The sequence below is a fragment of the Ammospiza nelsoni genome, chromosome 16 (assembly GCF_027579445.1).
Source record: "Ammospiza nelsoni isolate bAmmNel1 chromosome 16, bAmmNel1.pri, whole genome shotgun sequence".
Lineage (NCBI taxonomy): Eukaryota > Metazoa > Chordata > Aves > Passeriformes > Passerellidae > Ammospiza > Ammospiza nelsoni.
Window position 1 is genome coordinate 5,389,820 of NC_080648.1, and position 24,984 is coordinate 5,414,803.

The 24,984-nt window shown below is 40.8% G+C and overlaps 1 protein-coding gene across 2 annotated transcripts; it reads left to right on the forward strand.

Annotated features, from left to right (window-relative positions):
* Positions 1–604: 604 nt before the first annotated feature.
* Positions 605–23,531, forward strand: PANK3 (pantothenate kinase 3). Of its 2 annotated transcripts, XM_059483636.1 has the most exons (7): positions 605–831; positions 9,659–10,011; positions 10,987–11,240; positions 11,348–11,524; positions 13,396–13,519; positions 15,764–15,889; positions 17,212–23,531. In XM_059483636.1, exons 1-7 carry the CDS (start codon positions 804–806, stop codon positions 17,260–17,262), a joined length of 1,113 nt encoding a protein of 370 aa, XP_059339619.1. In that variant the 5' UTR covers positions 605–803; the 3' UTR covers positions 17,263–23,531. The 2 variants fall into 2 exon arrangements, with proteins under 2 accessions (XP_059339619.1, XP_059339618.1); XM_059483635.1 differs by lacking the exon at positions 605–831 and having other exon boundaries at positions 7,979–10,011.
* Positions 23,532–24,984: the final 1,453 nt, after the last annotated feature.

The following is a 24,984-nucleotide window of genomic DNA, read 5'->3' on the forward strand; positions in this document are numbered from 1 at the left end:
GCACTTCAGTCCGAGCGAGGGGAAATGAAGCAAACGCCAACTACCCGTTTTACTTTACAACATTCGTGTGGCTCTGGCAACTCCCAGAGCGCGAACCTCGGCAGCAACTGAGGTTATCACAGGGGCGCGGGGCCTGTGCCCGCTGCCCTTGCCCTGGCAGTGCCGCTGTCCGCGCCCTTGTCCCGGGGCCCGCGGCCCAGGCACAGCCATTGGCAGCGGCCCTGCCGTGAGGGCGCGGGGCCCGCCGGGAGCTGTAGGCGCGGCCGGACTGCGGCTCCCGGCGCGCCCCGCGCCGGGCGGGGGCAGCGCTGCGACAGCGGCGGGGCGGGCGCGGAGACGCCCCGGCCCCTTTGTGTGCGCGGCCGCGGCTCCGGCGCCGCCGCCATCTTGTGCCGGCCGGGCCCGTGTCCGCCGGGGCTCCGCGGGGCAGCGCCGGGGCCGCGCTCCTGCACGGAGCGGCCGAGCGGAGCCTCGCCGCGCTCCCCCGCCCGGGGCCCGTCCCGCGGCTGCCGCTCGGCTCCCTCCGCTCGGCGCCTCGCGAGCGGAGCGCGGCCGCCCCGCCCCGTCTCCCCGCCCCAGCCCGAGCGCCGATGCCGCCGCTGGAGCGGCCCCTGCCCGGGCCGCGGGCGTAGCGGCGGGCGCGGCCAGCGCCGCTCCCCGGGAGGCGGGCGCCCGGCGGGCGAGGAGCATCAGGAGAGCGAGGCCCGGCCCCGCGGAGCCGCCGCCGCCGCTGCCCGCCCCATCAGGCGAGCGGCAGGAGACCCGCCCCGGCCGGCAGCGAGCCGGGCCGCCGCCGCAGCGCCATGAAGATCAAGGATGCCAAGAAGCCGTGTAAGGCCGGGCCGGGGGAGGGGGCGCGGGGCCGCGCGGCGGGCGGTGCCCATCCATGGAGCCGGGAGATGCCCGCAGAGACGCGAATCGCTCCTGTGCGTCCCTCTGAGCGAGGTGTCGGGGTTCAGGTGATCCTCACTGCTGGCGTCGGAAGGACTAGAATAGAAAGTGATATAATCAGTTTCTTGGGGATGGGTGCTCTTTTTGATGAACCACTTAACTGCTGTGCTGAGCATCTGCGCAGGTGGCTGCTGATGCTACAGTTTTGGTTTTTTAATCAATTTAAATTCTTTTTAGACTATTTACTAATATTTGGATCTAACTCTTTTTACTAAAATTCTGGATTCTCCCCTTTAATAATCACAGCTCTAATAATATTTCTTGCTATGTGTTGTTCTGGAGTGCCGTGTTTGTTTTGGAGGGTGTAAACGTGATTCAGACTCAGGTGAATATAAACAAAACGTCTTAAGATTACAGCTATTTCTTGAAAAGAGAGATTTGGGTTGAATATGTTTAATCTGTAGGCAGCTGATGTGCTCTCAGTGTAACAGATGCACAGCTGTGCCAGGCACCACACCTGTCAAGCTCATACAGGTGTGCCTTAACTGAGCTGAAAGGGATGCAGGTTTTGCTCCACTGAGTTTAGCATCTTTTTCTTTGCCATCATACCTAAGGACTTACTTTCAGGATGAGTTACTGTATAGAAAATGCCTAGTCCCAAATTTCTAGGCCTCGTGTGGTTCATACAGCGTGACTGGCTAATGAACAGCATACAACCAAGACAGGATATTGGAAGTTGATGTCTTAAATTTATTTTTCGAGCAGCCCAAGAAGAAGAAAATCACCAAACACGTATTTAACACAGGAAGTATTAGCATAGCTCTAGAAATAACTATAAAGGCTTTGAAAGTAGGTTGTTTCCTGTGGTCTGGTTGGGAAACCCTATATACGTACATATCTTGTAGCACACAAGTAACCATCACCTCTTGTTAGTGCCAGTCTGTGGAAATTGCTGAATTGACTGTAATGATGTTTATGAAGAGTAAAGTTCAGGCAGCATTGTTTTCCCCTGGTATAATATTAAGAAATTTCATCAAGACAGCAGTAGCTGGCTGTAAAATGTTACAGTGGTTTGAGAATTGGAATGGGGTGACTATGGCTGCTCCTGCTGTAGAAACCTGCTAATTTCAGGACTGTCTCTGCTGGACCTCAAAGCTTTTGTTTTCTGTAGTGGTGGATTTAAGCCTCATGGTTAAATAACAGTGCAAATGTTACCAAGAAGTTTTAACTGCTCAAATATGCTGCAGTTGTAGTTGCACTCTTCCAGGTCTTGAATTTGAACTTTGATGTTGGTTTCATGATGGGAATATGGGAATTAGAAACAGTTGGAACTGCCCAAGCAGGAGGGGCAGGATACAGTGTCAAACTGCGTTGTTTATTTCTTCTTGACTCTTGAACACACTTAGGAGCTGGTGGCTTTTTAAAAGATAATAGCGCAGAGTTTCTTAGGCAGTGAACTTTAGACTCAGTCTACAGATTTCTGCCCATGGTTAGTCACACTGAGAGAGCAGCTGAATGTTTGAAGAGGACCAGGTCCACAGAAGCCCTGAAGGTGGAAATTGATGTTCAGGGGTCTCTGGTGCCCAAATACTGCTGTCAGTTTGGCTTAAATTCTCACATGGACATGAAAGCTGAGTTGGGCTCACAATAGCATGTATAGACTGTTTACAAATAATTTGGCTAAGACACTTGTAGACACTTTTCAACACAATTGTTGAGTGTTCATTCCTTAGACCAAGTGAGTACCTAATCATCTGTGATGGAGCCAGATGTGGTTCTGGGGAAAAATAGATAATTGTTACTTAACTTAGGAGCCTGCAGAGTAGAATTGAGCAGATTGCTTTAATCTACCTGTAGTTTTGTCTGTGATGTTTAACATCAGGAAGGAAGGGCTGATTGCAGTGGTTGGCATGAGAGAGGTGAGGGTAAAATGGAAACATCAAACCAGTTCAGAGTTCCTGACGTGGGTACCCTGACTGCACATGCTTGTGTGGTCCTCCCTTCCAGATCTTCACCTGACTAATGCTGTCACTAATTTGATGGAGTAAAAGCTGTGAGAAACACAGCAGAATTTATGGAACACAACTTCTGAGATGGGCTGTCTTGAAAGAGGCTAGTAAAGGGCCATTTAAATCTCATCTGCTGATGATAAGAGGAGTCAAGCATTTTAAAGGAAGATAAGAAAAATTCAAATCCGGAAAACCTTTTACTAAAGTCAATGTAGCAGTGGGAGCTGGAGAGGTTGTGGAGTCTCCATTCTTGGAGGGTTCTTGAAAAACTTCTGAGGCCTCAAAGTGTTGACTGGACAAAGCTGTAGCTGACCTCATCTGGTTGTTGGCAGTTTTCCTGCTGGTGTAAGAGAGGTCAGAGTAGGTGACCTCCAGAGGAACCTTCCAAGCAGCAATTGCGTGATAGCTCTTCTGAGGAAATGCCCATGGGGAAGAAGGGCTGGCAGTTTTCAAGGAGATTTCCAAAGGTTATTTGTGGGTTGGGATGATAAATGTGAGAGCAGCGAGTGTTGCAGAGCTGCTGCTGTGTGGGATCTGCCCGAAGGGAAGGGAGCAGGAGCTCATTCAGAGCTGAGCGTGTTGGCGGTGCCAGCGTGCTGTGCTCTCCAGGGGAGCTGGAGCCCTGCCTTCCCCTGGCTCTGAGTGTGACCCGGTGCTGCAAAGGCACAGACTCACAGTACTTGATACGCTCGGTGTGTGTTACTTTTTGTAGTCTGTTCCTTTGGATTGTTTATTGAAAAGAGTTTGGGAACAAATGCCTGTATTTCCCTTGAGGTGAATTGAGACACACTAATATAGGAATGTACATTGCTGAGATTTGCAAAATTCTGCATCAATATAAAGGAAGGATGAAAATTTCAAGTTTATTTTCTCCATTGTGCTTCTGTGGACACATGTAATCATTGTGGACACGTGGAGGATTAGTGTAGTAAAATTGATGAAAAATCCATTTGGATTGATGGAGAATCCTGTATAAATAGATGGATTTTTTTTTCCCCCATGAAATTTACTACATAGGTTTTTGGTATCCTAGCATTTTCTTACTGGTCCTTGAAAGCTGATTATTAGCCCATAGCAGATGTTAGAGGCTCTCACTTGATTGCAGTTGAAAAATGTATTTCTAATAATGGATTAATACTGCCAGGAACAGTGCATACTAAAAGTGTTATACGCAGTGCATCTTTCAGTGTTAAATTATGCCTCTGCATTCTGTATCTCACCATAATAACACCTATCCCCAAAGAGATGGCTGCTGAAATGTCAACAAAATTACCAGAATGAGCAAGGAGGGAGAGGCTGAAAGCAGCGATATTTTGCCTTGTATTAAGCTTTCTGTGGTACCCACTTGTAGAAGATAGAGCCCATGAAGAGCAGTTACAGTAATTGCCCATTAGCACCTGTCCTCCCACCGCGAACGGGGCTTTGTGCGGCGTGATCAGAGCTGGCTGAGTGGGAGTTTGCAGAGCGTGATGGAGTTTTCCCACAAGGAAAATGGGAGGATGTGCCAGGGTGTGTCAGATACATTTAATTTGCATGTTAATTCTGTCCAGCCCAAATGTATTTTGAGCTGGACTTGGGATATTTGAACCAAAAACCTGTTACACAGCGTGTTAAGGAGAGAAGGTCTCCAGTGTCCCAAGGACTAAGGACACTTAAGTGCAGTTTTGCTCTGTAGAGGCTCATAGGCCGTGTAGATTGGTGTTCATGGGCACAGCAAAGGCATTTTGCTGTCCAGCCCTCAGGTTAATTTAATTTAATTTAACAGTTCAGCAAGCTTTGGTGTGTTTTCTCTTAACTTGTCCCATAGCTCACAGTAGCTGCCTTAGCCCCCCAGCTGATTTAGCTGTTAAAATTTGCCATCAGGTTGTACTTTGCTGCATGCTGATTTAGGGAAATACTGGAAGTATAAGAATGGATGCACATGCACATAAGAAAATGTATTTGGAGAAACTGCAAAATGCATTTAGTTAGTGTTTATAAACACTAACTGTGTAATAGTTCAGTAGAACTTTTAAATAGTTGTTTGCCTTGTCAGTATTCAGATAAGAACGGGATCAAGGTTAGTTTTGGTACCAAAGGCTGTGTTCTAGGCTGAATTAGATAAGTTTTGAGCATCAGAACTGATGATACTGCTTAGTTGCATAAAGAACTGTTGCAGTGCTGGCAGAAGTAAGTTCAAGTTTTTGTGGATTTCATGATCATTTTCCTTTGCTGTATTTTAAGGCTGTATAACATCATGAACCTTGGCACCCTTTGGCAGCTGTTCCCCAAGCCGTGTTTGTACTTGGAGTACAACAGTCTTATTTCTTAATAATGCATAAGCTTTCTTACAGAGATGACACAAGATGTGGTAGGCTGTTCTTTGCTGTCACTGACAGCTGTGAATTTTTTTTCCCTGTGGTGCCAAGCTCCCAGCTTGAATTAGGAGTTAGCTACTCTTCTTTGAAGGTTGGTTCTTGTTAAATTTATACAGGATTGACCCAGAGTGTTACTTTATCTTACTGGGAAAATGAAATATTTCTTCAAAGGTGTTTGCGTTTCAAATATGTCATTACATTCATAGGAAAGAGGTTGACAGGAATCAGTTTCTCAGTTTTTAAAAGCAAAATACAGCTAGAACATTAACCTGAGGAATCTTCAGCGTGACTGAATAAGGGAGGTGTAGTTAAGTCTTTGAGTGTGTACTTCCTACAGCTTTGGATCCAGAATGGGTGTACAAATCAGAATACAAGTGTATGGCCTGGGTGGAAATCTTCAGAGGTCCCCTGAAGAACCCATGGAGAAGGAAGACACTTCAGCCTTTGTGCTTGCATGGGCACAAACTTGACATGTACTGTAATTATTTCATTTGGCATATAAAGACCTTATATGATAAGATATAAGTAACCTTAAGACTGCTGCCAGTGACTGTGCACAGCACAAACTTGAGAAGTGCAGACACAAGAGAATGAGGCTTCCCTGTGCTATCTCTAAAGATGATTAAGGTTTAAATAACAAGCAGCAGCCACCCCAGCATGGGTTTTCTTACTCAGCACAACTGCTCCATCATTACATGACCACAGCACTCTTCCCTTGTGGGAAGTACTTTCTAATTGCAGGAAGCAGCTCTAGGGAATCCTTTTAAAGATCGTGGGGGTTTTTTTAATTCTGAGCAGGTTGCCCCTCAGAGCTGTCTTCACAGCATGTAGTGAGCAATCTGTTGCTTTATTGCAAGGGCTTCTGGTTGCTGTGTCTAGGTAGGGACCACAGTGGCTCCTGGCAGAGCTGGGGAGTGAAAGCAAATCTGGATTTGTAATTAAGGAGGTTGTATGTTATGGTATTCCACTTGGTGTCCTGAAGATAGTTAAGTTTGGTGTGAAGTATCACATTAAACACCCATATGGGTTTTGACTTCCCAGTTAGTGTTGTGCTTCATGTATCTGTCTCTTCTTGGATAGTATAGATCTGTATTTTGTGTATTCTTAAGTGGAGCCTGGCCTGACTTCCTAAAAGCAAAATGAAAGAATTTTATGTAGTTTATGCTAGGCTGTTGGGCTTGTTAAATAGAAAGCTGGATTCTTACTTTTCCTTTTTTCAAATGGTTACTGACCACTGCAGAGGAGGTGAACTTTGAAAAGTTGGGCCCTGGATTTGTTGTGTGGATAGCAGTTAAATTCTCAGCAAGGAATTTCTCTGAGCTGTGCATCACTTTTTGTGGAATATTCCTGGGAGTAACAGTCAAGAGGAAGAGCTAAAAAAATCTTTTAATTATCTAATCCCCACAGAGCTGTGGAGAAAAGTCCAGCTTTAGTGCAGGGGAATTGACTCTCCTTATGGATTGAAGCTGTGGAATGATGGTTACAGTTGTGCAGGTCTTCAGACCTGCTATCTGCAGACGTGTAAGCTTGAGTAAAAAGGTTGTGTAATTGGCATTGGCCTCATCCAGACATGCTTCTGTAACTGTGACTGCTGAAAGGATCTAGCTGATGTCTGGGGATATTTTTTCCTAAAGGTTTTGCTGCTGCCATTCGGTTCTTAAATCTTTCAGAGAAGCCAGACCCACAAATATAAGTATAAAAATACCTTTTGTAGAGTCATTTATGTTTTCCTGCATCCAGATGTGATGGATCCTGAGCCAAGATCTACCCTAAGCAAACCTGCAGCAGTAAGAGGAAGGTTCAAAAGGTTTCCATGTTGTGTCCATGTACAGTTACATTCAAATTCAGTAGAATCAGTATATTTCTATTTAAAGACAGCTCAGGCATAGATATATTTTGTATCCGTGCAGTCCCAATTGCTTGTGCCCTTGCCATTTGTGTGTATGTAGATCGCCTTCTGTGTTTGGAAAACAAAATGGCTTTCATTCTCCTGGCTGCACCTGTAATAAAATCCATAGAAATCAATCAAGAGTGGCTTGCATGCACAGGAACCCTTGTGTAACACCTTCTTGCTGCTGTAAATACTAAGTTAACAGTACGTGGGCCCAGTTGCTTGTCAGAACTCCTCCACCTTGCAAGTGAAACTTGAGCAATGTATTGCCAGCCAAATATTCACAAATTTTCAGCAGAAAAATGTAAAACTTTCTAGGGTTTGTCACAGGTGAAAGCTGACCTATTTCTTCAGTTTCAAAGTCTGTAAATGGCTGTTAAGATCATTCAGTTAACCCAGAAAACTGATCTTATACAGCATGATCCCATTTTTCAGCATAAAATGTGTTCTCATTTAAATTATGGAATAAATGTACAGTTCAGCTGTTCTTGTTTTTCTTGGTGTACAAGATCCTTAAACCTTAAGACTTACAGAGGCGAGACTAATGCTGTATTTGCAAAAGCTTTTTGGATCATTTAACATGGGATGGAGTGGATCTTCTGACAAACAGGCGTGACTTGCACCAAATCATCCTTAAACTCATCACATGAACTTCCAGCTGTTCCCCCCCGTTTCCTGTTTTGGAGGACAAGATCTCAGTTAGATCTTGTCTTAGTTAGGACAAGATCTCCAAGCCCAGGTAGTGCTTGGGTTGAGGTGTCCTAGTTAAATTCTGCATGGCTTGGATTGACTCCTACAGGCACTTTCTGGTCTGCTGGGTGAATCCACTGCCCTTCTTCACTTTTGTTCTTGTGACACCATTCATGGCAAGGGGGTGAAACTTGGTGAGGTCATTAATAAATACTCAGCTAATTGTGGTCAAACAGTAAGATGTCAGATTTTATGTCCAGAGTCTCAGGTTGAAGAAGGCTGGCATGCAGTCACAAACTCAATTCATGTGTATTTCTATGCTTAGTCTTATGCTTAGCCCTCAGTTTTATGGAAAAGATACCAAATTTGTAGAACTTAATTTCCACTTCAAACTACATTTTTTTTCACAGAATTTACCTTTGTATTTAAATTTAGTTTATCAAGGTAAGATAACCAACAATTTATTTTTTTTTTTCATTATGTCTGACAATATTCTCTTGATGCCCATTTCTCAAAGTTCAGGCATCCTTGGAGTTTCTTTTCTTCTTAACTTTAGCACTCAATAAATAAACTGACACACAGCCAGCCTTGCCTAAATACATTACAATATTTTGGTAGGTCATTCTTCTCAAGCATAGATCCCACTGGTAATGCAAATACAGTGTAATTGCATCTTGCTCATGATAAGCATATTAATATCTTTCTGGTTTTGTTCTTGGGTTTCATGCTTCTGTAAGATATAAATTACATCTGAAGAGATAAATTGGAACTCTAAAAAAGTAAGAGGAGGCAAAACCAAGCAAGTTACTGTGCCAGTTAGGAAATAGAATATGAGCTTCCCAGCTGGATATCCGAGATCTTTTTTGAACTGTTTCTGGGAAATGACAGTGGGAAAGCTCTCAGTTGAAGATGTTGGCTTTGCTGTAGGGTTTTTAACTACCTTTTTCACTGCTCTTAGTTAGGAATATTTATTGATACATCCATGTTCAAACTTTGGTCATGCATGTCATAGACAAAATCCCTTTTAGGAGCTGCAGTCATCTCACATAAGGGACAAAGGCAAAGCACTTGTGGTTTAGTGCTGTTAATTTGTAGTACAGAAATTCCCCCTTCCTAGCCAAGGTACCAAAATAAAAAAAGAAAAGAAACCAGAAAATGGAACCTAAATTCAGTAATATTCATTTTCTCTTTGCTTGCACTTTTTAATAGGACATTTTGTCATCCCTTTGACTTCAAGAGATAGAAATTGGGTATCTTAACTGTGTCAAAGTGTGCACTTTGTCTTAAAGTGCACGCAAATAAATTTCCTCTCAACAGCTACATGATGTGAGGGACTGTTAGAGGAGGAGTACCTGGGCTGCCCCTGTTGTCAGCTGTGATGTGGAACCCGCTTTCTTCAAGTGTGCATTGCAGTCTTTGGGCTGAACTATGTCAGAGCTGTTATTTTAGAAGTGATGGTTATTTTAATACTTTGTTCTCAATAAGAAAAGGTGGTTGAATTTTGTTTATGAGTTGGTCTGAAAGATAGGGCATAGTTGGGGAGTTTTTAGTTGAGCTTTCCGAGCACCTTAGAGCATTTAAATGTGTAGAGTTGCTCGTTTTTCCATTTTTATGTGAGGCCAGAGAGATATTTAAGGTCAGGTAATTGAAATGAGCACTAGTTCTTTTTTCCTGTGAGGAAAAAAGTTCTTTTTCCTGTTCCTTTTTCCTTTGTTGTTCAGGTCTGCCTTGTTGAGAAGTACAGCCCGGGTTAGTGTTAAACTCCATGTGTGGCTTTTGCTCTTCCACAGACCTAATGGCTCATTCTTGTATCTTCACAGCTTTCCCATGGTTTGGCATGGACATTGGGGGAACATTGGTCAAACTGGCCTATTTTGAACCTATTGACATCACTGCAGAGGAGGAGCAGGAGGAGGTGGAAAGCCTGAAGAGCATCCGCAAGTACCTGACTTCCAACGTGGCCTATGGATCCACTGGCATTCGGGATGTCCACCTGGAGCTGAAGGACTTAACCATTTTTGCTCGAAGAGGAAACTTGCACTTTATTCGGTTCCCAACTCATGATTTGCCTACCTTCATCCAAATGGGAAGAAACAAAAACTTCTCAACACTACACACGGTGCTCTGTGCCACCGGCGGTGGCGCCTACAAGTTCGAGGAAGATTTTCGCACAGTAGGTAGCCTGCCCTGCCTCTGCCTGAAGCTGATGGGTTAAAACAACCTGTAGTTTGAAAATAACCTGTTAAAACAACCTGTTGTTTGAAAATAACCTGTTAAAACAGCCTGTCGTTTGAAAACAACCTGTTAAAACAACCTGTAGTTTGAAAATAACCTGTTAAAACAACCTGTAGTTTGAAAATAACCTGTTAAAACAACCTGTAGTTTGAAAATAACCTGTTAAAACAACCTGTAGTTTTAAAAACTGGAGAACTCTAATACATTTTAGTACTAATTTTAGTGTGGTGAGGAGTTACAGCCTTCCTGGAATCCACAGCACCAGTTAGTTGTCTTTGTGCTTTATGAGAGAATGGCAGCTTAAATATCACATGCTGAACTGGAGAGAGCCTTAAGCCCTGCAGAATTTCTGACCTGTGGTTTTCCTGGGATCCTTGGAGTGTTTATGAAATTGCAAGGATAGTTAGTACAATGTCATTGAGCTTTTTATATGCTGATAGCTTAGAAATTACTGTTTTGACTTTTAAGATGGGGGAGGAGCCCAACAAACCTTGAACAGATTTTCAGATATGAGTTCCACCAAGATGACACTTAGTGGGGCCTTTAGGGTATTTGATGACCTTTGTATTGATTTAAATTGATGAGAAATGTTGTTAATTTTTCAATGGAGTCATGTCTTAGTATTCAAAAGTGTTCTTTGAGCTTACTGAAGCAAATACTTATACTGCATCTCTCTTCTTGAATCAGGTCTGAGATCTGGATTTACACTCAGATTAACTTGCTAGTTTAAGTTTTTGTATTCAGAATTTAGGTCTGAATTCTTTGTTGGCTTTATAGTGGCATTGCAATTCCTGAATTAGTCACATGAGATAGCTTCTTAAAGTTGGGCAGTACAAATATTGTCATAAATTTGTAGCTCATTTGTGCAATGTTAGAACATGTTGCCACAGTCTTTTTTTCTTTCTTAACACAGATTGGAAACCTCCAGCTGCACAAACTGGATGAGCTTGACTGCCTTGTCAAAGGCTTATTGTACATAGACTCTGTCAGCTTCAATGGCCAGGCAGAGTGCTATTATTTTGAAAATGCCTCAGATCCCGAGAGATGCCAAAAGATGCCTTTTAACCTGGATGATCCATACCCATTGCTGGTTGTTAACATTGGTTCAGGAGTCAGTATTTTATCAGTCCATTCCAAAGACAACTATAAAAGAGTAACTGGAACAAGGTAATTTTAAAAATCTACAGTGGGGTTCTTACTCTCTGGGGCAATGAAACAAGGATATTTCTTGTGAGGAAATGCTGTTTGAAAGCAATGGTTTTCTCTGTCCTTAGTCTAGGTGGAGGGACCTTCCTTGGGTTATGCAGTTTGCTGACAGGCTGTGAAAGTTTTGAGGAAGCTCTGGAAATGGCATCCAAAGGAGACAGCACACATGCTGACAAGTTGGTTCGGGATATTTATGGAGGAGACTATGAAAGATTTGGTTTACCAGGATGGGCTGTAGCATCCAGGTAAGCAGGAGTCTCTTTGTGGATTCTTCTCTTGGTTTATGGAGCTTCAAAAACAAGGCTTCAACTATTCATGCAGAAAGAACTGCTTTTCTGCATGGTTTTATTGTAGTCCAGTTACATTTTTATCCTAAAAGTGGGTATCCTCAGCTTTCCTGCTGGTTTAAAGCCATGTGCAAGTGCAGTTGCCTGCTAGGTCAATATTGAAGAAACCTCCTGAGGTATTTCATGCACAGCTTTGTGTGAGTCAGAGGGAACACGAGGTGATAGCAGGAACAGGGTGCAGAGGTGGTGTGCTGTAACCCAGCAGGCATTTAAACACCTCACAGCCACTCACTCCCAGTGAGATGGGGGAGAGAACTGGGAGGAAAAAAAAAAAAAAACCTGGTGTGTTAGATAAAGAGTGTTGAGCAGGACAGAAATGGAACAGAACAGAATGGTCTCCTCCCCACTCTGTGCACCCCCATTGTGCTCACTGGTGGGGTGCAGTGAGGAGCAGAAAAGGCCTTGACTGCTCAGCAATAACAAAAACATCCCTCTGTTATCAACAGTTTCCAGCACAAATCCAAAACACAGCTCCATGGTAGCTACAATGAGAGAATTAACTATCCCAGCTAAAACCAGCACACAGCTACTAGGAAGAAAATTAATTTTGTCCCAGTCAAAATCAGTACAAGAGAGGGGGAAAAAAAGTGCCAATTTCTTTTTATATTACCAGGAGTCTTTTAGTAGAGCCATTGTCTAGAGGGAAGGTGAGTGGGAGATGGCTTTTATGTTGCTCTTACAGTGGAGCAATTCCTAATTTTTTTTGGGAAATGTGGTTGTCACTACAGACATCTGATGTAATGTTTTAAGTACTTTTCTCACTGAAGAGGGCTGTTGAACACAAACAGTTTGCACCATGAGAATGTCATTGTCATCAACAGAGGACTTCTGTCACAGCTGCACACATTATTTCCATTGGGGAATATCATCAATGATATTACAGCTTACAAAAGATAAGAAAAATAAACTCTGCAAGTGAAAGCAATATGTACATAAGAGTGTTCATTAAATCTTTGCTGTTACTCCATAGGGAATCATAATTCATGGCAACTTAATTGTTCTCCCTCTCCAGCCACCTGAGTCCAAGCCTCTTGAGAGCCCATGTGCTGAGAGGTTTTAATGTGTGAACTTTACACTTCAGTCAATAATGTTTTACCTTGCTTTATGTTAGTACTTTCTGTTCTCATTTGCTTTTTAAGATCCTTAAGAGCTTTAATGGCTTTTTGAGCTCTACAATAATCAGGATTCTTGCTCTCCAAACTGGCTCAGAGTCCTTGGTGGTTAAATATCACACGTAGCTATGGATTCTTGTCTTTAGTGCTGTGCATGGCAAGGGAAGTGGCCTGATCCAGAACTCTTCGTTTCTGCGACCTAAATTGCATTCTGTAACTGTTCATTTTGTTTCAGAGGGTTGTGTTCCATCATAAAATGGTTTAATTATTGGAAGAAGACCTCTGAAATAAAATTAACAGTGACAATAGATGAGAAGTGGAAGATTTGCCAATCAAGCAGTGACTTAATTTACAGTGACTAAATTTGCAGAGTAGTCTTCTGTGAAGAATAAAATTGTTTTACTGTAGGTGGTTCTTCATGGAAGTCAACAATCTGAACAAAAATTATTTGCTGTAACACAATTGACTGATTCCTGTGAAGGAATAAATAGAGGTGTAGTGTCAAATTGCTGTATTTAATACAGACACTGAAAGCAAGTTCCTCAAAGTGGAAACATGAGACATAGGTTTTGTTACAGCATAAAAAAAATCCATTTTGAAATTATTTCAAATGCACATGAATCACTTTGTAACTCATGGCCATTTCTCCTATTCTAGTTTTGGGAATATGATCTACAAAGAGAAGAGGGAGTCTGTCAGTAAAGAAGATCTTGCCAGAGCCATACTGGTCACCATCACCAATAACATTGGCTCTATTGCCCGGATGTGTGCAGTGAATGAGGTAAAACCTGACCAGGAAATGATCTATCTACAGCTCTGTTACATGTCTTCACATGAAATGACTGCTAAAATGGTGTATCATTTTAAACCTTTTAATACATTCTCAAATGAAATGAGAAATGCATGTGGTAGCTTTGAGCTAGGCCTACAATCACTCTGCTTGAGCAAGGCGACTTCAAGTCCTTTATCAGAACATCCTGTGCTTACCTGCAGGCTTTGGGCTCCATTCTTTACCAAAGCTCCTCATCAGGTTCCCTCCCCTTTGGCAAAGATATCCTTGTCCCACATCTCCAGAGACAGTCAGAATATTCTGAAGCAATTCCTAATGCTTTAACCACAGAACAGCTAGGGGTGCAAAGCACAGAACAGCTAGGGGTGCACCTGCAGATGATGTAGTCCAGCTCCTTGCCAAGGCAGGGTCACCTAGAGAATGCATCCAGCCCTGAGACATGGACTGAGACAAACTCTGTGCTTGGAGGTTTCAAAATACATGACTTGAGCAACTGCAGCATTTAAGCTGCTGAAAGTCCTGCTTTAAGCAGTGCATAATGATGGCCTCCAGCAGTTTCTCCAAGCTGAAATTATCCTCTGATCAAAGCCTTGTTTCTAGATAAACATTATTTTTAATTTTTTCTAGCTCTTGAGACTTTAAAATTGCTTTGACACCTCTCATCTTGCTGGTTGATACAGAGAAGGTTTCCTGCCATCTTCTGTTTCTCAAAGTTCAAAAAAGAACGAGTATGTGTTCAGTATTAGTGTGGACGGCCAAGAAGCTGTGAAAGAATACTGAATTTAAGCATAGAAGACATGAGAGTCTGAGTAGCAGGGATTTCTTCCTTCATTATCAACAAACTTGTGATAAAATGAGGTTTAGCAATAGCATTCTTGGAGAAGACTGTGGGTAACTGAATTTCGAGTTCTACTTCAAATCTTTGCGTGTGATTGTCTCAGAAGTACCAACAGCCCTGTTAGCTGCAGTAATCCTCCTTTTGTTTAGGAGCCAGATTAATTATATTTTCTGGTTTTAATATTGTAACTTCTCCCTCAGTTTCATTATCTTTCTCATGTCTGTCTTGGAAAAGGAAGGTAATTTTGTGAGTGTTAATTTTGGCTTTTTGCTTTATGGCAAAGCTTAATAACAAAAGAGTTAAAATGAAGATGAAATTGAATGTACATTCTACATGTCTTAGGCAAATTATGCAATTTATATTTAAGGGTGGGAGTAAATGAGGACAAATCAGAACTTGTAAACTGCACAAACTACCTTTATTCAAAGTGGGTTTTGGTTTAATTCTAGCTATGTCACAGAACTACAAACTATAAGAAATAGCTAATGGGGATGCACAACGTAGTATCTTGAACTGATGCCTAAAGATGAAATAAATGTAATTATTTTGATTTCTTGCAGTAGAGCAGAATTCCATTTTTGTGTCTTAACTATGTGTCTACTTTTCTTCACTGGGAGCTAATCAGGATGGTTAAAAAACAGTTGCACATGAGACATTTGACTGCAGGTTGAATTGTCATATTAGTTATTGTAATAACTTGGAAATGACCATTTATTTAATGCAATTAAGTGCTTTTTAAAGCACTGTGCTAAGGACTAACACAATTACATTTTCTTTGGCTCTTCCTCTCGGGTCATTAAACCAGTGTTTAATGTTTTCACTTAGTGCTGGATTTACTTCAGTTAATGGGGAATATTAAGTGATTTTCACTTTTTTACATTTGACTGGATTAAATTCACAGCTCACTGGTAGTATTGAAGTGCTCTTAGTGTGATGCCAGGCTGAGGTACAGTGAGGGCTGGAGATAAAGGAGCATCTGTCATGTCTTACTGCCTTCGGCTTCTTTACAGTGCTGCCTTGTTGCATATGGATCAAGCAGCATTGTACAGGGCTATGAAGGCATTGAGTCTTCTCCACCAAACACAAGTATCTTTCATTTCATTTCTTTCTTAGCTGGCTTCTTTCTTTGGTGTAATTGCTGAAAATGCTCACTTAATTTGAAACACAAATGCTACTTGTCTGTAAATTAAGTCCTTTAATTCTTGAGGGTTGCACCATTTTTCTTTCTCCCCAAGTGTGCTATGTTTTAAATTTTGGAACCATGTTTTAATTGTGGGTTGTTTGGTTTTTCTGTGGTTTTTTCCTTGCTTGAGACAGTCTTCTCTTTCAAAGCTGTGTTAAACAGTGAAAAGACTTAATCCTTTGCTGTTTTTCTTTTTTTTTCCCTTTTTTTTTAGAAAATAAACAGAGTTGTGTTTGTTGGCAACTTTTTGCGTGTGAATACTTTGTCAATGAAGCTTCTTGCATATGCACTGGATTACTGGTCAAAAGGTCAGCTGAAGGCCTTGTTCCTAGAACATGAGGTATGCTGTGGCTCATTTATCTGTGTGTACTGTTTCACCATAAATCAGAAATGCCTCTATTGAGTAGCTCTCATGTGTGATATCCTGAGGCACCAAATGCTCAGTAAATATTGGAAATAACAGGAGGTTTGTCTTGCTGAATTGGTTCTCTGGAAACAGATTTCTGCCAGGGAAGTACTTCAGTCACTTTGGGGTTTCTCAGTTCATGCTGTGGATTTCTGGAGAGGGACAGCAAAATGTTAAACTCTGTGCTAAGGGTCAGCAGTCTTCCTTGGGTTTGGGTGGAAACAACAGTGAGCATTGTGTTTCAAAGAGTGCAGAAATGTAAAGCTTGGCCCTCTGAAACACTTGCATTGTTCTCAGCTGAGCTTGAGCAATGTCTTGAAAGTTAAGACTGCTTTGACAAGGCCTGTTTTCATTCCACAACAGACCCCTCAGAGCTGTTGTAGTGATTTTATGCTTTGAAAATAACCTGCTTTTGGGCAGCTTCTGCTGTCTCAGTATGCAGTACTGAGCGCTTTGACCTGGTTTGGTTAAAATATGAGCAATCAGTATTAATTACAGGTGCAACAGTTGCTGACTTACAGCTCCTGGGCAGTGGGTTGTGAATTTTTGTCCTCAGTTTCTTGGTCTGAAAATATTACAGCATTCATCTATTCCCTTCAGTTGATTTTCACAACTCTTTTCCTTTATTGTTTATCCCAAGACTGGCAGTCTGTTCTGATGGCCACAGTAATGGTTCCTTGGAATGGTTCCTTGTTAGCTCTGCCCTCTTCAGATTTTTCTTGGGTAAATTTTAAACTCACATTTGGTCAAGTGTATATTCTAAACACTTGAATACTTCTTAGTTATAGGGAGGGGGAAGATTTCAGTCCACAGTGGAAAAATAATTCCACATGAGAATGTGGTTCTTTGCATGCAGGTAGATAGACAGTCCAAAAGTGTGATGTGTGGATATAATTTGAGGAATTTTTCACTTTTACTTTAGAAATAATGTTGCTATGGGTATTGAAGATGTTTTAGCAAGCAAAAGATGCAGCTTCTCTAGGAAGAAAAAACCAAACCTGCTTTCCATGCTTTAGGAGTCACTGATACCTGTCCTAGTGATCCTGCAGTGTATAGTGAAGCAGGAAACCTCCTAAAGTCAAGCTAGATAAGAAGGATAAAATGTTTGTTTCACAAAGCCTTGAATAATTACTGTGAAATATTATACATTAAAAGTGTATCGTGTTCTTTCTGTAGCAGATGATTGTTGTCAGTAAAATGTGATTACTGCAGAATTTATTACCCTACTTAAAGTTGATTTTTTTTTTTTTTTACAGGGATACTTTGGAGCTGTTGGTGCTCTGCTTGGGCTGCCAAATTTCAGTTGAGATCCCAGATGTCACTACACTGAACTCTTTTCCACCTGAATGACACTTGTTTATGTCGATGGGAATCAAATCTGTGGAGGGGAGGAGAAAAAAGCTGATTTTCTGTAACTCTTTTTAAGAAGTGATGAAGCTACTGAGTATTGCTGTTGTAAGGAACGGGGTTTCACTCTGCTGGGCATTGGCAAGTGAACTGTTTGTGGCTGTAATTTATGTTCTTTGGTACGTGTAGCCAGTAGTGAACTTCTAATATGCAATACATCCTCTGAAAACAACTTTCCAGAAATTCCAGAAGAAGGAATGCCAAACCCTTAAGTGCTCAGGATGCAAATATTGCAGGTTTAGGCCCAAGGCTTTAGGCCCAAAAGGTTATATATAGAATTGATGACTAAAAAATTATTTTCATTAGTTATACTGTTATTGTGAGCACAAGATTTATGTGTTCTTACAGAAAACAAAAGACAGCCAGGTACTATTTACAAGATGAGGAAACTGTAGACAATTGCTTCCCACAGTAAACATAGTAATTATTTTATTTTTATGTGTAATATTAATGCTTTAATTTCCAGTGGGAAGAATAGAAACACAGAGAATCAGCCAAAGCAGCAGATTAAGCAGTTGATATTTTGAAGGTTTTCTGAAGATACCTTAATTTATTGGAAGATTCAGCTGGTATTTTGGGACGATTCCTCTCTCTTTGTTTGGATTTGGAAATGAGTTCAGTGATTAATGAAGTCAGGTTTTAGGGGAAGATTTTTTAAATTTTTTTTTTGAGGACATGAATTCCAAAATGCCTTCTGGATTTTTTTTTTTTTTTTTTTTTTTTTTTTTTGTCTCATAAGTTCTTCCATCATGAGTCATCATTTGTAAAGGTACCCTAAAGCCTGGGAGAATTGAGGAAATCCTTATAAAATAGACTAATTATGGGATCTCATAACTCTGATGCTTTGGCTTATTTCTGTAGAGGTTTGGGAAAATTTTTGCCCCATCCTACTGATTTGAAGTTGTGATTTCCCTGTAATTTTGTATGAGTTGATCAGAATTCAAGCAGATGTTGAAGTTGAAAGGTTACTTTTGGATTTGGAAGTTTGTTTTTGAAAGTTGAGGACAACATCAGAGTTTGTATTGCAGCAGCAAATGGACCAATATTTAATGCACTTGCAATATGGAACCATTCATCAAATTGTGGCCTTGGGATAAAATCCATGCTCTGGAACTGATTTTTGGGGTTTTCTGTAGACTTTTAAAATTTACAGTTATGATTATTACAATAACTTCAGTCCTGAAGCCAGGGCATGAGATCTTGAACTTACAGGACTATCATACAGTCAGTAGCTGTATGACTTTTTGTGGACTAAAGCTACCCAATTTTGTGATATTTTCCTGTTAAATTTATTTCCTGTAAGTGCATGAGGAGCAACCAGACCCAGACATGTTCATATCTTGGCGTTTAAGGTTTTTAAAACTGATTGCTCGAGTATTCCACAGCATGGCTGTGTTGTATTTACAGATACATCCCCCTTGTGTTAGAAACCCCTGTGCTATTTTCACTCTTTCTCAAAATTCAAAGCCCCAAACTAACATCATAGGGTTTTGCTTTTAAAATTTTCTGTGGTCCTTTCAGAGTACAGTACCTTAGAGTAGGCAACTCATTAAGTGCAATGCTAATCACAAATGCAGTTCCATTTATTGTTGCTTTTCCTGGTACCTGTACTCCATTTGCATTGTGCTTGCTTTGATGTTTCACTATAGACATAAACAACTAAAAATTACACTCACAGTTCAGCTGATCTAATGCTAAATCAGAGCACTTCAGAAAATAAGTGAATACAGGTTTTCTAGAATGTCTTTATAAATGCTGTAAGCTGTTCCTTTTGAGTTAGGATTGACTATCAAAAGTAACCTTTCTTTGGTTATAAAACTGTGTATAAACTTAATTTTCTGAATGTTCTGGCAGCCTGCTGAAAATTTTGCAAACTAACTGCATATTTTACTCACAAAGGGTGCTTTAGGAGACATACTACACTCCATTAGAAACAGTTCCTTTAGCCCATGTTTATTGCTACTTCAGTTGTGATACTCAGTCCTCTTGAAGCAGTAGTTAGAAGCTACTTGTATATTTAACCAAAAGCACATATAGAAGATGATTACCTAATACCCATAGTTCATTAAACCAATTGAAGTTGATGTGACCTAACATACATTTTTTTTTAAGTAAACTGTACAGAGTTACAAATAAAATAAGCAAATGGAGTAATTCTTGAATAGCTGTACTGTATAGAAACTACTGTGAGAATCAAAAAGTATGCCCTACCTCTGTTTTATTTCCCTTGAGCTTCTAAAAAAAATTGGCTTTCTGTTGCTAATTTTATCAGCACAATTGTTACTTCATTACAAGAGCAACCACAGCAGTTGTCAAGCCCTACTGTAAAGCCCAGGGCTCCTGTGTTTAAGCCACATCTTTGGGTTTCATCTCATTTTCTGTCAGCTCAGAACTTGTTACTAGGGTCTCCAAAGATTGACTCTACCACCAGGAGAAATGATAGGCATCACAAATAATTGCAAGATAAGCCTTAATGTCTTTTCTTCTAAATTCTCTTGTAAACAGGTTGAAAATGCTTGTTTCTTTTGTATGAGTCACTGAAGTAAGTTGCTTTTTCCTGCTAGTCTGTTTTTACTTGCACCCTTGCCATTTCTTTTCCTCAGAGCTAATTGGCTGAAGCAGCTTTAGGGTGAATTGTTTCAGTGTGATGTATTAAGGTAGAGAAAATTTGGAGGTTTCTCAGGACCACTGTGGTCTTCTCAAGTGGAAACACTTTCTAGAGGAAAGTTCTGTGATAGTTCTTGGAAGTAAAAGTAAGATCCATTTTGAATGTGTAATCATCTGCAGCTCAGTCAGCCATGTGAGTGCCTTTTGAGTTTTTCATATAATGCCAATTTTATGGTACTGGGACTTTATCTATGAGGTTTCCTAACCCATACTACTTAACAGAGAAATGGAAGGTAATTTTATTGACTGTGGAAATGATCCCTTTAATCCAGTGTAGCAGGAGATACCAGGAAAAAATCATCAGGTTTCTGGCTTCCTATCCCTGTAGCCCTTAGTCTTGGGGTAAGGATTTTGCATTTCTTGGTCTTATCCTTCCAGCTTGGTCCTTTCAAGTATTATGCACAGTTTTATTGTATCATCTCCCTAAAAATCATGCAAGTTCATAATGAGATAATTACAGTTGATTTCTGGGTAGAGAAGTTCAATCTTAGGTGAAGTTATTCCAAGCTATTACACATAACCACTTTGACCTTTCTAAGTCTACTTGGGTAATTGCAGTTTGAATGAAAGAGGAACTCTGACAATACATCTTGAATATTTAACAGGCTGGAATTAAAACATCCTCAGTGTTCTTTACTGAACTGAGCAGAGGTTTAAATACAAACAGTTTTTCATTCTTTTTAGTAAAGTCTTGATACATTTAGGAGTTGAGAGAGAAGCTGCAGTGATGCACCCTGTGTCTTAGTTTGCTCAAGAGTTCCAAAGTGTGTTCAGGTGTCTGCCCTGCCTTTTGAAGATGTTTAACTCCCTTGAGCACTTGTGTGATTTTGCCAACAGGTGCTCATAATTGAGAGTTCCAGGGTGGAAAGAAGAGAAACCACCCACATTGTCCCACTTGGCCTCAGCTGTATTTGCAAAAGCTCTGCCTTCTCCTGATGGATCATCTGCTCCTTCAGTGCTACTGTGACATTCCTGCTTGCACCTGGGTTAGTATAGATGCAAGGTGCCTGTAAGGGCTGGAATACTCTTTGTCTCTACCCAATACATGTTTTCAGGAAACACCTGCTTCCAGATCCATTGAAATAACTTCTCATTTCTAAGTATTTCAAAATAGCAATGGGGTTTTAATGTTTGGAACTAATTAAAGGGTCTTTTATCTAGAATAGATCTCTGCTCGATAAAGATTAGATGGTGTCTTTCACATCAAGTCAATAATTTTCATTAATTAATAAATTTGCAGTCAACCTGTTTTTAAATATCACTTTCATTGTGGGCATTCTGGATACCACTGCAATCCTGAGGAAGTGACTTCAGAGCAGAGGTGAAAGTCAGTGTGGTTCTGTTGAGCTACTTTTGGTCAGTTCTGGTTAGAACAAGACTAATTCTTTCCCTTGTCACTTCTTTTTTTCCTTATCTACATCTCTTTATGTAGGCTTAAAAACGATAAAATATGTGACAGAACTTTGCTGAGGTTAAAAAGTTACCAAACATCTGTGGGTCAGGTTGGAAGTGTTTGAGCAAGGCCTGTGGGTCCCAGTGCAGAGCTGGGGACACACAGTTTCTGTTTGGGTGTGGTAATTCTTTCACTTCCCATTAATGCACAGTCACAGCTGGTGGGTTTCACAATCACTGTGAATAAAATGGGAGAATTTAGTGCTCAGATATGACCATGGCAGATAAAAAAAATACAGTCTAGAAGAATAATTCCTGCTCGAAGTTCTTTTAAGTTTTACCAATGTATCCCAAAATACATCAGCCGGAATTTTGTCAACTGTGGTAAAATCAGTAAATCTCTAAGTTAACAAAAGTCTGCAAAGAAGACTGTTTTATTAGTTTCATTTGCATCACACATGGAAAGCATATTAAGTATTCTTAAAAACACACTTTTGAAAACATCTCAGATGATGCTGTAATATGTCTGTAATTATTAATGTGCTAATGGAATATGTTTGAGCAATCTCAGTTTGCATAACTGAGTGTCAAATCCTGCTCGCTCTGTAGTTACTTCAGTAAATCATTCTTTTAAACTAATGAGCAAGATTTGGCCTCAAGGTCTTCTGCCTGGGGAACACAGTAATGCTACTTTGCATATTCCTGCTGGTGCTAAATCATTTGTTGAAAATAAAGATTCTAAATAGAAATTGTAAATAAAATATTTATGGCCTGGTCCTTTTGACAGACTTAAATTTTATCATTTGCCAATACTTTTTGGCCTTATTTTGAGTTTCCCTTTTGGGTTTGGTTTTTTTGACTGTGTGTGTTAATGTGGCAAGTCATTGGCAGGTGTGGCTTCCTGTGCTGCTTTATGTGAGGCCTGTGGCACATCAGGAGACAGATGGGTTTTCATAGCTGCATTTCCATGTTCATCTTCATCTTGTTTTGTTACTGTAGCCTTTTGCACAAATTTGTGTCAAGTAGAACACAATTGGTATTTGTTCTTTGCTAAAACTTCCAAGAATGTCAGCCACTACTGAAAGTGTTTAGGAAAGCTGTTGAAAAGTCAGAAATACACATTTAAAGTATTTTTAAATGTGTATGTGCTAATTAGTGTCACCTATAAAATGAACTGGAATATTGAGTGCTGGTTGCTAATCTTTGCTATAAATTGCTGACATTTCACAATTCATATTTCTGGCATCAGTTTAAGAAATTGTAAATACAGGCTTTGGGAGGAGGTGTATTAGTTTCAGATTGTGCATTATGAAAGACTAGTGAATTAGTATTTTGAGACATGAAATTACAACAGCTAGAACATGAAAATTAATGTGTTTGTGTTAGGGTATGGAGGGCTTTAGATAACCTGCACTTTTACATTCTTGAGTTTTGGCATTTTACCAAACAAACATTTAATTTTCCATTTACTGTCTCATCATATGCAGGCCTTGTAATCACCAGATGCTGTCTTCAAATATTTTAGTTAGCAAGCAGAGAGGCAAATGTGTAACTTGCAAGCCCTGGTAGGATGGAAGTTCTCTGAAGAGCCATTTGGTTAAGTTGCCTTATTCTATTACATTGCACTCATGGTTTGTCTCTGCTTTCCTGTTTACTGTTCAGACACCGAAGATGTGATGTAAAAATATGTGCTACAAATTTTTCATCATAAATTACTCATGAATACCTTCGTGTCACCTGTTAAACAGCTCTTGTAAATGATGCCTTTATGCCATCTGTAATACAGCTCTTGTAAATTGTTTAAATTATTTTTCTTTTTATAGATTCTCATTATTGAATGTACAGATTAGATCCCTTTAATATGTCACTGAGTAATTTGATTTGGGCCCAAATATGGACAGTGCTGTAATTCATCCCATCAAAACTGTAAATAATTCTTTACTGCTTGTTTGCATGAGTGAAGTTTGGATTTCATTTGCTTTGTCATAAACCAACTCCTCTGTCATGGGCCTACTTTTTACAGTTTATTTTCCTGGTTTTATTGCCATTTGTTCTGTACGAATGTTGAAACAGTACTTTGTCTTTTCCTAATAAATAATTTGAGATTGTTCATGGCTGGCCTGCATTTGTGGGTTTGGTGGGAGGGATTTTTGGGTGTGTTCTTTTCTTTTGGCATTGTAAATTTCTGCAACATTTGATACTGGGGGTTGTGGCAGAATATCTGTGACTGCTGTGGTTTCATGCTCTTATCTTTCATAAGCTGATAATTCACAGCTCTTGGATTCAGGTGCCGTTTTCAGAAGCACTGGATGGTTTGCAGTGTTGAAGAGTGAAATGTGCTCTGGAAGCATTCTAAGCTTTTCCCCTTCCAAATCCACCTGGGAGCACCTGCTGCTCCCTGCACAGGCACGGGGAGCCCAGTGTCACGTTTTACTGAATAAAACACTTCATGTGCCAAGTGCAGACTGTATCATTAAACTGCTCCTCTCTTGCAATTGCCCTTTGCTTATGTTTTGAAATGCCAAATTTTGTCATCCTGAGGTTGTCCTAACAGGGTCCCAGTGGGCAGGAAGTTTAGAGCAGGGGAGTGTGAGTGTGAGCCACAGCAGCATCCTGGCACTGCAGCTTGGGACAAGCTTGCTGTGGCACAGATGGTCCTTCAGGCTTCTCTGCAAATATTTCAGCCATCCAAACCACAAAGATTTGCTGTAAACTACCAGAAATGAAAGCTCCTTCCTGTGTTGCATTTCCAATGAGGTCTGCACCACAGTGATGATTTTTAGGGGAAGAGAAATTCTTTACACGTTTAGGGAGTTCTGATTTGTTCAGTGTGCTTTTTTACATGCAGAAATACCTCATGGAGGGAATTGCAGTAGCCTTTTGTGGAAGCTGGTCTGAATTTCAGCTGGGGTCCTTAACTGCTTCTGGTGCAGCCCATGTGCAAGCTGAGGGTCCAGGATTAAGCTTCATTACTTCTTAGCTGGTGATCTGATTTTTATTATTTTTAAGAAGTTTGTATGAAACAAGTGACTTCCTCTTACTCTAAGACTACTCAAGCCAGCTGTATTTGAATTTTTGCTGGACTCAAAAAATGCAAACCTCTAATTTAATTATACTTGTAACTTCCCTATTTTTAGAAATGCAGGTTAAAAATTAGGTTTGCCCTTAAATCCTGGAGTGGAACCCCCTGCCCTAAAGGCCTGTCTGTCTATCTAGAGGTGTTCTAGAAATATATCCACTCTGTGCAATTTTGGGGTACAGGAGTGCCAGGGTTGGCTTTGCTGTGCTGGAGGGAGCAGGCAGATGTCAACCAAAATCCACAGATTTGTGGGTGCCTGTCAGCCTGGAGAGCCTGTGCAATCCCTGACTGATGTGTGTTCTCACTTTCCTGCAGGGGCTGTGTAAATGGATCAAAGGTGGAGTCTTTCATAACCCAGATGGGTCCAGATATGTAAATCACTGAGATGCCTCTAATGAAATCTGTTCATGCACTTTCCATATCCCAGGCTTTGGGGTGGTTTGTGGAGAGTTACTGATACCATTTGATAGCAGACAGTAAAACT